This window comes from Neoarius graeffei, chromosome 4 (assembly GCF_027579695.1).
Source record: "Neoarius graeffei isolate fNeoGra1 chromosome 4, fNeoGra1.pri, whole genome shotgun sequence".
NCBI classification, from domain to species: Eukaryota; Metazoa; Chordata; class Actinopteri; order Siluriformes; family Ariidae; genus Neoarius; species Neoarius graeffei.
Genome location: NC_083572.1, coordinates 22,229,307 through 22,242,560, shown reverse-complemented (window position 1 = coordinate 22,242,560; position 13,254 = coordinate 22,229,307). Strand labels below are relative to the sequence as shown.

The 13,254-nt window shown below is 43.5% G+C and overlaps 1 protein-coding gene across 1 annotated transcript in view; it reads right to left on the bottom strand.

Moving 5' to 3' along the window:
* iqca1 (IQ motif containing with AAA domain 1) overlaps window positions 1-13,254 on the bottom strand; it is a 139,977-nt gene that overhangs the window by 103,505 nt on the left and 23,218 nt on the right. The window contains exons 4-6 of the mRNA XM_060918410.1: window positions 12,064-12,246; window positions 2,755-2,826; window positions 2,186-2,388 (exon numbers count right to left, since the gene is read on the bottom strand). Coding sequence (XP_060774393.1) covers window positions 2,186-2,388; window positions 2,755-2,826; window positions 12,064-12,246 — 458 coding nt within the window. The remainder of the gene's footprint in view (window positions 1-2,185; window positions 2,389-2,754; window positions 2,827-12,063; window positions 12,247-13,254) is intronic.

Below are 13,254 nucleotides of genomic sequence, written 5' to 3'. Positions count from 1 at the left end.
TGCTGCCACTATGGATTACATTCCACCCTCCAAGCAAAAGAAGCAAAGACAAAACAAGTTAGGAATGTACAACACAACTGGAGCAAGATAATGCATGGCCCGGGCAGAGACGGAACGCAAATCCCTTGTGAATGAAGAGCACTGGAGCATGCGAACAAATTAGTGGATTAACTAAAGGAGACAGGGGCTAACAGTGTATGAGACAATAGATTATTAGATATGGACAGTTACAGAACTGATGAAAGAAGGATTGCTGCATTGATCTAAAATCGCAGGATTTAAATTAATTAATAATTAATTTCATTGTAAATAGATAAATTATCAATTATAATTTATTATAAATCAATTATCATTGAAAACGGTAATAGGTGATGTGCAAAGAGGCTAGCAAGGGGAGTTGCCTGTAACTCTGACACTTAAAATAATTCTTCTCTACATCAGCATCAATTGCAAATTAACACTAGGACAACCCCAGGGTATGAACAATGTTGGTCACATTGATTGGAGGCTACCAAGTGGCTACTTATCATCAATTATTGAAACATTTCCTTATGAATTGAAATTATATCATACCAGATTCAGTGGTATTATCAAATATCAAACTGATGCTATAAGAATCAAAGTCATATCATATTGTGTTGAAGTGTGAAGTTTACACCTTATTCATTCATCTTCAGTAGCCACTTTATCATGATCGGGGTCAGGTGGATGGACCCTATCCTGGGAAAAAAATGGGTGCAAAGTATAATACATCCTGGTTCCTGAAGGTATCTTATTTCTTCACAGGGCACCATATGGTACGTATGTGCCCCCCCAACACACACACACTATCTTTGTGAAGACCTTCCACTGACATAATAGATAAAGCTAATTAATGCTATGTCTACACCTTAATCCAAACCTTAAACTAAACAAAACCTTAAATTTATAACAGTCAGATCTCCTACTGGCATGTTAAAGAAAACTGGTTGAACCCAGAAGAAATTCATATAGACACCGAAGCCAGGACCTAGAGCTGTGAGGTAGCAACACTACCCACTGTTCCACAGTTCTGCCCAACAAAATAACTTTAAATTACTGCACAGTGGGTACGGTAGCACAGCCAGCCTTATAGCTCCATGGTTTGTAGTTCAGTCCTGAGCTTGGGTTACGGTCCAAGGCTGGTTCGAAACCAATGCCTAATCTTGAACCAGCCATGAAACTGGTTCCAAAGTGGCACCAAATCTTTGCTGGTTTAGAACCAAGAACGCCAGTGGCTGGAGCAGGATCATAGTGACCAACAAGACCAGCTAAAACTTTGTAATTGCCATGTTTAAAAAAAACCCTAGAGCTAGTGTAGTGTCAAGACAGACTACTCCAAAGAAGAAGAAGAAAAAGAGATGATGTCCATCATTGTTGTTGTGCTTGCTGCTAGTGGCGCTAGCGTGGTGGGCTCGTGCCGCTAGCATGGTGGGCTCGTGACACTAGCTAACAGCTGTTAAAGGGAAGATGGTATACAGAGACATACTGTATTAGCATCGCCCTATGGTGGTTCTCTAGCACAGGGAAAAGCAAATCGGTTCTTTGAAGATTCACAAGTTGAACCAGCACTAGCAGCTGGTTCATGCTGGTTTGAAAGGAGTTATTTGTGGAGTATTTCATGTTCTTCCATATGTCTATCTGATTTTCCTCCTGGTTCATTGCTTTCTTCACCTTTCCCAAAGACATAAATATGCTAAATTTCCTCTACATAGGTATGAATGAGTGTGTAAATATGTACGTGTGCATGATTTCCTGTGATGGACTGGCATCCTGTCCAGGGGGTATTCCCACTTAACAACCAAGTCAAGTCAAGTTTATTTGTATAGCACTTTTAACAACAGACATTGTTGCAAAGCAGCGACAATGTCTGTTGTTAAAATTAAAATTAAATTAAAATTAAATTAAAATTAAATTAGAAAATTAAAGACTTTAAACATGAGCTAATTTTATCCCTAATTAAAGCCCCAATGAGCAACCACTGTTCTCTGGATAGACTCTGGAGCCACCACAACCCTAACCAGGATAACGTTGTTACTGAAAATGAATCAGTGATTTTTACCAAACAGAACATAAATTGAATTAAGTGTTGCTTTGAGTAAAATCATCAGTATATTTGAGCTTACTTTGTATGTGTTACTTGGATATTTCTTAGCAGTGATTTTACCGGCATTCAAGGAACCATTGGCGTATTTGATCCTGGAGTGTTTCCTTTATGTCTGGTCCATCTATCAAGTGAACAGACTCCTTGATGGTGATCAGGGCCTGCTGGTACTCTGCTTCATGCTGTTCCTGCATCTGATGCCTGCTGCTTTCTACATGTTTAGAATGCTGCCGAGCAGGACTGGGTGTTTGGAGTTGGGGGTCTATCTGGGGATAATGATGTAAACACACTGTAAGGCCCTTATCCAATTCCTGGTAAGTTTAAATCTGCTGCTATAATTCATATAGATATATAGTCATATAGATATATAGCTGCCATTGGTATTTTCGTGAAGCAGTTGAAATGCAAACTACTTTGGCTTGCCATGTCGTGTTCCACTACTGATTCTTAATAATCATAAAAGCCCATCAGATGAGTGATGAAATTATTTCCACTGCTTTTGCCTTGGCTTCTAACTCAAAATGACCTGAATGACTAAAATGTCATTAGGCAAGTGAAAAACAGCATCAATCTATCAGAACAAGGTAATGTTTCTCATAAACATTACATTAGCAGTGCTTCCTGGTACCAACCATTCCCAAAAATATCATTTCCTCCAGACGTTCTTTCTTGGTCCTCTTCCTCTGCCAGTAACCCCGCCATGTCTACAGAGGAGCAGAGTCACAATACACACTTCTTAGAATACTAGAGTACCTAAATGAAAAAAGCCGGGGGCTCTGGAGGCAGACACCAACATGACAACATTTTTTGAACAAAAGACAAATCAGCATTTGTGTTACATTATTGAGTAACACTCACCAGCATTCAGATTTAGTGGAAAGGAATGTAATATGTCATCATTATTGTGTAATCAAAAGTGCAGAATTCAGTTTTATGAGGTACAAAAGGCTAAGAATAAGAGCAGAGCCATTCTGTGCAATCTTCAGCATCAAGACATACAATCCTAAGATTTAGCTTTTGGTTCATAGACAGATGCAAGGAATTTAATTTATCCTGAAGAGTTTCCTGGCTCTGCGTGAGGGCAGCAATGATGCCAACCCAATAATTAAGGCCGGCTGGATAAAAGAGATTAGGTCTCCAGGATTTCAGAGTCCAAATAGAAGAGAATGAGAAAGCAAACAATGTGGAGATTAGGCTTTTTAAAGCTAGCAAATCACTTTGCATATACTAACAGCACTGAAGCAAATACATACAATGCTTACTAAGGTGGCTCAAACCTGAAATATGTAGTAACTGCCATGAGAGATAAAAGAAAGCCATGGTGTTTTGTTGAAAAAGCTTTTCCGTATTGCTTTGTAGGCTTCTCACGCAACTGCACGAATGCTTAGACCTCATCAATCATATCTGCTATCTCTTTAAGACTATCTGTTTAAAGTTATGTTCAGCATCTCTCAAAGCATGACAAATGCTTTGAGAAATACGTCACCTTGACTCAGATTACATGATTAGAACAATGAAAAAGTATGCCTAAAATCCAGGAATACTTTCTCTCTCTTCGCTCAGGTGCTAAGCCTCTCTTGGATAACAAAAGAGCCATAAGCACATTATCCCCACACATGAATTGAGCTTGTATCTTTCATGTTATGGCAGTGATTGCATGACATCCATAATCCCTAGTGAGGAGATTTGTCGTTTCAGAGCTAGTGAAGAGTGATGACAGGACAGATGGACATCATGTGAGTTCATGGTCAGGTTGAACTACAGTCTTATTCTCTCTCTGGGCCTGAAAGTAGCCTTTATGTCTAGCTTGATTCACACTTTCATGAGTATTATTATTTTTATGAGTGCACAGGGAGCATAATAAAATACACATTATTTCTGCAGTGAGAGGCCAATTTGCTTAGCCATTTTAAATGCTCAAAGAAATTATAATTTTTCTGATTGAACAACAGCATAAAATGGATAAACACATATTAATTTGTGTAGAAAAACAAAGCTATGACAGTTATGTGTGTAATGGTACCAATAAATGTCCTGTCATTGCCTTTATTCCACAGATGCATGGGGGTTTCTCAGCCATTTATAAACACTTTGGGTCATTAATAGATCAGCACTTATATCCATCATAAGACAAGCTTCTTTCATAAACATCAGAAATAGTGTAAAATTGTCAAACATTTTACTGGCTATATACACAGATAACTGTATACACAGATACCAGTATACCAGGCATTAATCAGGACCTTATCTAGCACACACTGAGTTACACATTACAGACTACTGTTGCTTGATATTTCTTCTTGTCAATCTCATCTCACAAAAATGAGAAATATACAGTATGTACTGTATAATTCTGAGATTTCTGTATTGCTAAATTGCTGAAAGTAGAATGGTTAAAGAATATCAGAGAGGTAGGAGCCTAAAGCAAATCACAGGATTATATGAATGCATTCTAATACAATCATTTCCATTGTAATAATTTGTACAGGGACTTGTACAGAGGATTATCCACACTAAGGCTAATTACATTAGAAAATGTGTTATTATTTAACAAAGGAAAATGTGTACTCATTGATAAGGTACAAATGTCTGTAAAGTAATGTTTATTTCACATTTATGGAAGGAATCTGCAGTGTTAGTGCTTTGTAACCATCAGTACATTTTCTGTCATGGGAAAGTCATATGCCATAAGTGATAATGGGAACAAACTTGTCTCAAATGACATTAAAGGTAACCACACTGCAAAAAAATGAAAACTGAATTTGAGGAGAAAATTATTTAATACGAGTGAAATTATCTTACTGCATGGACAGATATTTTTCCTTGATAAGACATCTTAGAATAAGTTGGTTGCAATCTAGAACTAGGTTTAATAATCTCAGAATTGGTGTCTTGTATTCTTCTAATAGGAAATGCTAGGTTGTTTCAACTATTTTCAAGATATTTTCACTTGCTAAGATATCATTTTTTTGCAGTGCATAAAGCATTAAAATGTATAATACAGTGGGGCAAAAAAGTATTTAGTCAGTCACCAATTGTGCAAGTTCTCCCACTTAAAAAGATGAGAGAGGCCTGTAATTTTCATCATAGGTATACCTCAACTATGAGAGACAAAATGAGAAAAAAAAAAGTCCAGAAAATCACATTGTCTGATTTTTAAAGAATTTATTTGCAAATTATGGTGGAAAATAAGTATTTGGTCAATAACAAAAGTTCATCTCAATACTTTGTTATATACCCTTTGTTGGCAATGACAGAGGTCAAACGTTTTCTGTAAGTCTTCACAAGGTTTTCACACACTGTTGCTGGTATTTTGGCCCATTCCTCCATGCAGATCTCCTCTAGAGCAGTGATGTTTTGGGGCTGCCACTGGGCAACATGGACTTTCAACTCCCTCCAAAGATTTTCTATGGGGTTGAGCTCTGGAGACTGGCTAGGCCACTCCAGGACCTTGAAATGCTTCTTACGAAGCCACTCCTTTGTTGCCCGGGTGGTGTGTTTGGGATCATTGTCATGCTGAAAGACCCAGCCACGTTTCATCTTCAATGCCCTTGCTGATGGAAGGAGGTTTTCACTCAAAATCTCACGATACATGGCCTCATTCATTCTTTCCTTTACACGGATCAGCCGTCCTGGTCCCTTTGCAGAAAAACAGCCCCAAAGCATGATGTTTCCACCCCCATGCTTCACAGTAGGTATGGTGTTCTTTGAATGCAACTCAGCATTCTTTCTCCTCCAAACACGACAAGTTGAGTTTTTACCAAAAAGTTCTATTTTGGTTTCATCTGACCATATGACATTCTCCCAATCCTCTTCTGGATCATCCAAATGCTCTCTAGCAAACCTCAGACGGGCCTGGACATGTACTGGCTTTAGCAAGGGGACACGTCTGGCACTGCAGGATTTGAGTCACTGGCGGCGTAGTGTGTTACTGATGGTAGCCTTTGTTACTTTGGTCCCAGCTCTCTGCAGGTCATTCACTAGGTCCCCCCATGTGGTTCTTGGATTTTTGCTCACCGTTCTTGTGATCATTTTGACCCCACGGGGTGAGATCTTGTGTGGAGCCCCAGATCGAGGGAGATTATCAGTGGTCTTGTTTGTCTTCCATTTTCTAATAATTGCTCCCACAGTTGATTTCTTCACACCAAGCTGCTTACCTATTGCAGATTCAGTCTTCCCAGCCTGGTGCAGGTCTACAATTTTGTTTCTGGTGTCCTTTGACAGCTCTTTGGTCTTGGCCATAGTGGAGTTTGGAGTGTGACTGTTTGAGGTTGTGGACAGGTGTCTTTTATACTGATAATGAGTTCAAACAGGTGCCATTAATACAGGTAACGAGTGGAGGACAGAGGAGCCTCTTAAAGAAGAAGTTACAGGTTTGTGAGTAACAGCACTGAAAACCTGAGTTCAGAGCAGCCTCCATAAAAGGCCGCTCCGGACTACACTTCCCATGATACACAGTGCCCCCGTCACCAGAGTTCTAACTACATCACCTGTCTCCAATTATCCCGCAATCACCTTCCCTACATAAGCTCAGAAGTCACAAACACACCTTGCGAAGTATCGTTCTGTGTCCCATACCTGACTATACAGAGCTGGTTGGTTTCCTGACTGACTTCCTGATAAAGACCACTGTTTTTGTTACTTTTTGACCTCATTTCCTCGTCTCTCCTGTACTGCCCTGTTTACTGATCAATCAACCAATGCCTGTTTCCTGACTACAATTTCTGCCTCGCGATTTGGCTACGGGGGTGGCACGGTGGTGTAGTGGTTAGTACTGTCACCTCACAGCAAGAAGGACCTGGGTTTGAGCCCAGTGGCCGGCGAGGGCCTTTCTGTGTGGAGTTTGCATGTTCTTCCCATGTCTGCGTGGGTTTCCGCTGGGTGCTCCGGTTTCCCTCACAGTCCAAAGACATGCAGGTTAGGCTAATTGGTGGCTCTAAATTGACCGTAGGTGTGAGTGTGAATGGTTGTTTGTCTCTGTGTCAGCCCTGCGATAACCTGGAGACTTGTCCAGGGTGTACCCCGCCTCTCATTCATAGACAGCTGGGATAGGCTCCAGCTTGCCTGCAACCCTTTAGAACAGGATAAACGGCTACAGATAATGGATGGATGGATATGGCTACAGCTGCAGTTTGCACCGCACCAGCTCTCCCTTGCATCTGCATCCGTAAGTGCCTGCACTCTGACAGGATACTTTGCCATCATGGATGCAGCAGAGGAGGCTAAGCAGACTGCAATCCATGCACAGGGGTGACTGTAAGGAGACCACCAGCAGATGATAAGCAATCTCAACACCAGGATAACACAAGTCAAGCCAAGTTTATTTTTTTATAGTGCTTTTAACAATAGACATTGTTGCAAAGCAGCTTTACAGAATTTTAGTGACCTTAAACATGAGCTAATTTTATCCCTAGTCTATCCCCAATGAGCAAGCCTGTGGCGACAGTGGCAAGGAAAAACTCCCTCAGACGACATGTGGAAGAAACCTCAATATGAACCAGACTCAAAAGGGAACCCATCCTCATTTGGTTGACAACAGATAAATAACAGATAAATAACAGACACAAGTCACTGCTGTGATGTCACAGGTAGTCCTCACACACCCCTCCTCTCCTTCCAATGTGGCCCAAAGCATTCCTCTGCTGGAAAAGTTTCTGTGGACACTTCCTGTTGTAAAGGATTTCTTCTTCAGGGTTCCTTGTACTTCACTTCTCTCCCGGGGGCAACAAATGAGCACAAGATCTCCCAGTTTATCAGTCTTCTCACTGGCAAAACTCTCCAGTGGGCAAGTGCAGTGTGAAAGCATGGGGGTGAACACACCACATCGTATAACCATTTTCTGGAGTTTTTCATGAGAGTGTTTGACCATGAACCAGAGGGGATTGAAGTCGGAGAGAGTCTGTTAACTATCCATCAAGGTGAAAGGAGTGTAGCAGAGTATGCACTAGACTTCTGCACCTTAGCTGCCAGCAGCGGCTGGAACAAGTCAGCCCTGAAAGCCACATTTCACCAAGGTTTGTGTCCAGAGGTACTCAGTGAACTGGCATGCCATGACGAGCATCTTTCTCTTGACTCGCTTATTGACCTGGCCATATGTTTGGATCATCTCCTCCACAAATGACCCTCACTCCAACTGCCTCCTACTCCCTCTCCTAACACTAGCTTGGTGACCCCGATGGAAGTCTCCTGCACTCGACTTCAATGGTCCAAAAAAGAGAGAAGAAGGTGTGCTTTTACTGTGGGAAAGCCGGCCATCTGATCTCCCAGTGCCCTACTCGACCCCCACGAGACCACCAGGCAAGCAGGACTTCCAGCTCAACTAACCCGATGAGTTCTGACACGTCTTATAACTCAGTCATTTCAAGTGCCAGTATTATTAAAGCTACCAGACTCGACCCATGTGCTGTCTGCTTTCATAGACTCAGGGGCAGAGGGAAACTTCATAAACAGCACAATAGTTCAAAAGTACCATCTGACCACCCACACACTTCTGAGACCCATCAAGCTCAAAGCCATAGATGGGGGACCCATAGGAAAGGGATTGGTCTCAACGCGCACGACACCCCTTGAGATCAAAGTAGAAGCAATTCACACAGAATGCCTATCTCTTCTTGTCACTCCTACCTCACATCATGACCTAATATTGGGTTATCCATGGCTCCAGCTTCATGATCCTCTGATTTCCTGGCAACAACATAATATTCTACAGTGGTCTCCTTCCTGTCTTCAGAACTGCATGAAACTTCCCCAACTCTCTCTTTCATCTACTTCTGTGGAGAGCCCTCAGTCAGATTCCCTCAACAAAGTCCCAGCTTGCTACATCAACCTCAAGGAGGTATTCAGCAAAGAGAGGGCCTGTGGTCTGCCTCCTCACTGTCTGTATGATTGTGCCATTAACCTCCTCCCAGGTACTACCTCTCCTCAAAATCGCATCCACCCTTTGTCTCTGACTGAACAGGTAGCCATGGAGGAGTACATACAAGAAGCAGGGGTATACCAGACATTCTACATCTCTAGCCTCAATGGGGTTCTTCTTCATTGAGAACAAAGGAGGAGGTCTCTGGCCATGCATAGACTATCGGGGCCTGAACCAGATCACAGTAAAATACCCATATCCACTCCCACTGGTGCCTTCAGCCTTAGAACAACTCAGATCTGCCAAACTATTCTCCAAACTTGACCTGTGCAGCACTTAAAACCTGGTCAGGATTCGTGGGGGTGATGAGTGGAAAACCGCCTTTAGCACCACAGTGGGCCACTTCAAATACCTCATCATGCCTTATGGCCTTTTCTTGTGCTTCCAGTGCCTCATCAACAACATGCTCAGGGACATGTTGGGTAGGTTCGTTATCACCTACATCGCCTACATCCTGATTTACTCCTCAGATGAGAACACCCACCATGAGCATGTCAAGTCAGTGCTTTCTCGCCTTCTCCAGAATCACCTGTACATTAAAGCAGAGAAGTGTGAGTTTCATGTCCACCAGATCTTGTTCCTGGGTTACATCATCAGTTTGGAGGGGGTGAGCCAAGCCAAGGTCACCGCCGTGACATCATGGCCCACTCCTATGTCGATTAAGGAATTGCAACGCTTTCTGGGCTTTACCAATCTCTACCACCGATTCATTTGGGGGTTCAGGACCATCACAGCTCCTCTCACCGCTCTCCTGAAGAACAGCTCTCAAAGCTTCCATTGGAATACTTCAGCCGATCAAGCTTTCAGCCACTTAAAGACCGCTTTCACCACAGCTCCCATACTGCAGCACCCAGACCCTTCCAAACCCTTTATCATAGAGGTGGACACATCTGAAACAGGAGCAGGAGGAGTTCTGTCACAGCACCTTGGTGAGTGACCCAAATTGCACCCCATAGCATTCTACTCTAAGAAGCTCACCCAGACCGAGAGGAACTACGACATCAGAAATTGATAGCTCCTGGCAGTTAAGTTGGCTGTAAGAGTGGAAGCACTGGTTGGAAGGCGCAGCGCACCCATGCACGATCTTGACTGATCACAAGAACCTCAAGTACTTGAAAACAGCGAAACATCTGAACCCCCGTCAGGCCAGATGGGCCCTGTTCTTCACACAATTTTGATTTACCATCTCCTATTGTCCTGGATCCCGAAATACCAAGGCTGATGCTCTCTCCCGAATCCACTCATTCTCACCACACTCATCAGAACCTACCACCATCCTGCCGTCTGAATGCTTCCTGCAAGCAATAACCTGGGAAGTAGACAGAGAGATCACACATCACATCACATTATCTCTAGCCGCTTTATCCTTCTACAGGGTCGCAGACAGAGAGATCAGACTGACACAATTCACAAGCCCTCCTGAAAATTGCCCACCTGGACTTTTGCATGTTCCACCCAGACTTAGAGGCAAACTCATCACCTGGGCACACTCCTCTTCTGCCACTGGGTTAGTGGCACTCTCTATGGTGCTTCTGTAGAATGTAATGAGGATGGGTGTGGGCAGGTGGGCTCTTCTCATCCCATGCAGGAAGTGCAGACGTTGCTGTGCCTTCTTGACCAGTAACGTGGTGTTCACAGACCAGGTGAAGTTGTCTGTGATGTGCACCCCCAGGAACTTGGTGCTATTGACCACCTCCACGGCCGTGTTGTTGATGAGAAGTGGAGCGTGGCTGGGTTGCTTTTTCCTGAAGTCAACAATGATCTCTTTAGTTTTGTCCATGTTCAGGATCAGATTCTTTTCCCTGCACCAGCCCACCAGCTGCTCCACCTCCTCTCTATAGGCCAGGTTGTTATCGTCCCTGATGAGGCCCATCACTGTTGTGTCATCTGCAAACTTCACAATGTGGTTGCTGGTAGCCCTGGGGACACAGTCGTGTCTCATCAGAGTGAGCAGCAGAGGGCTCAGGACACAGCCCTGAGGGGAGCCTGTGCTGAGGGTGATGACACTGGAGGTGTTCTGTCTGACCTGCACTGACTGTGGTCTTTCAGTGAGGAAGTCCAGCAGCCAGTTGCATAGGGGGGTGCTGAAGCCCAGGGGACCCAGTTTGTTCACCAGATGCTGTGGAATGATAGTATTGAACGCTGAACTGAAGCCCAGGAACAGAATCCGCATGAGTGTTCTTCTCCTCCAGGTGTGCAAGGCTCAGGTGAAGAGCAGAGGAGATGGCGTCTTCAGTGGAGCGGTTTGGCTGGTAGGCAAACTGGAAGGGGTTGAATGTGGGAGGGAGCCTGGAGGTGATGTACTCCTTTACCAGCCTCTCAAAGCACTTCATCATAATGGGAGTGAGTGCAACAGGCCGGTAATCATTGAGTGATGCGATATGAAGTTTTTTTGGCACTGGGATGATGGTGGCAGTCTTGAAACATGATGGGACTTTGGCTTGATCCAGTGAGGTGTTCTAACTACATCACCTTTCTCCAATTATCCCGCAATCACCTTCCCTACATAAGCTCAGAAGTCACAAACACAGCTCACAAAGTATCGTTCTGTGTCTCATACCTGACGTTGTTTTCCTGACTGACTTCCTAATAAAGACCACTATTTTTCATTACTTTTCAACCTCATTTCCTTGTCTCTCCTGTATTGCCCTGTTTACTGATCGATCAACCTATGCCTGCTTCCTAACTACAATTTCTGCCTCACGATTTGGCTACAGCTGCAGTTTGCGCCACACCCACTGTCCCCTGAATCTGCATCTGTAAATGCCTGCACTCTGACACCCATATTATGGTTCTCAGTGCATAATGGTATCCACTTGTAAAAATTTTCACCTATAATGAATGCATTGAGTGCAAGTATGATATTGTTTGGTTATGATAACTGTCATATTCTTCAAATGGACATAACAGGTTTCCTAATTAAAACCCCTATTCTGATTACCATATTTCATTTGCGATAGCAAGGCATAAATGTAATAACAGAATTATTTTGTAATATACTATCTTACCCCAAGTTGCTTAGTACCTTCTGTATGAGAGTGGCTGAGAGATGGGGATCCAGTGTGCTGTGAATCACTCGTCGCTGTTTTTTTCTCTCCTCATCATGGAGCTCCTTCATGAAATGAGCTCTGAGGCGTCCCTGACGCGCACGTTCACTCACCTGCAGCAAAATCACTGCCCTCTCCATAGTCATACTGTGTACTGCATCCTACAAATCCAGACACACATGATATACTGTAACAGAAAGCAAAGACTGGTTATTAGGGTTGTTCTTATGAGTTATTGTTTTTGCTGGCAAAAAGTGGTAATTTGGCTGTGCCCAATTTTAGCTTTTACATTCTGTGTAATACTTATCAATGTGAAATTGATGCTATCTTTGTTTATAACAATGCAATAGTAATATATCCAATATATATAGGATGTACATTACTGGAGATGGAGAAGATGGTGGCGCGCAAGGACGCAGCGGCTCTGAGCTCTTGGATTCGGTGTATAGTTTTCGTAATGGCATGGATGTTTTTGTGTGTACGAGTGTGTGTGAGTGAGATAAAACAAATCTACACCCCAGCTATGTTGAGGAAGGTGGGATTCTTGTGTTGTGTGGACATTACTACAGATTACCAGCGGCTCCACAACATTCCGCTGGACATAGCGAGATCGCCGGGCACACCCTGGATTGTTGTCAGGCCAAAGAGAGGCTGGAGGCAGCGCAGAGAGCGGAGGCAGAAGCAGGGCTGCAGGGGCGGCCTACTAGCACAGCTAAGAAAACAGCCATACAAACCTCCGCTACCAAGCATCTTCCTCACAAATACTAGGTCCATCATCCACAAAATTGACGAACTGGAGTTACTGATGGCACACAACCGGAACATTCGTGACTGCAGTGTGATGATTATCACGGAAACCTGGCTACATCCGCTCATCCTGGACTCGGCCGTTCAGCTAACCGGCCGCTCCATGCACCGCTTCGATAGGAATAAAAGCTCCGGTGAGAGCAGAGGAGGGGGGCTCTGTATTCATGTTCATATGGACTGGTGTAAAAACTTTAGGGTCATACATACACTGCTCTCCTGAACTGGAAGTAATGACTGTGCAGTGTAGACCCTTTTACATGCCCAGAGAGCTGACAACGGTGATCATTGCTGCTGTATATACAGTATCCCACCAGATGCTAATGTTAGCACAGTGCTCTCTCAGCTGTACACCACCATTAATA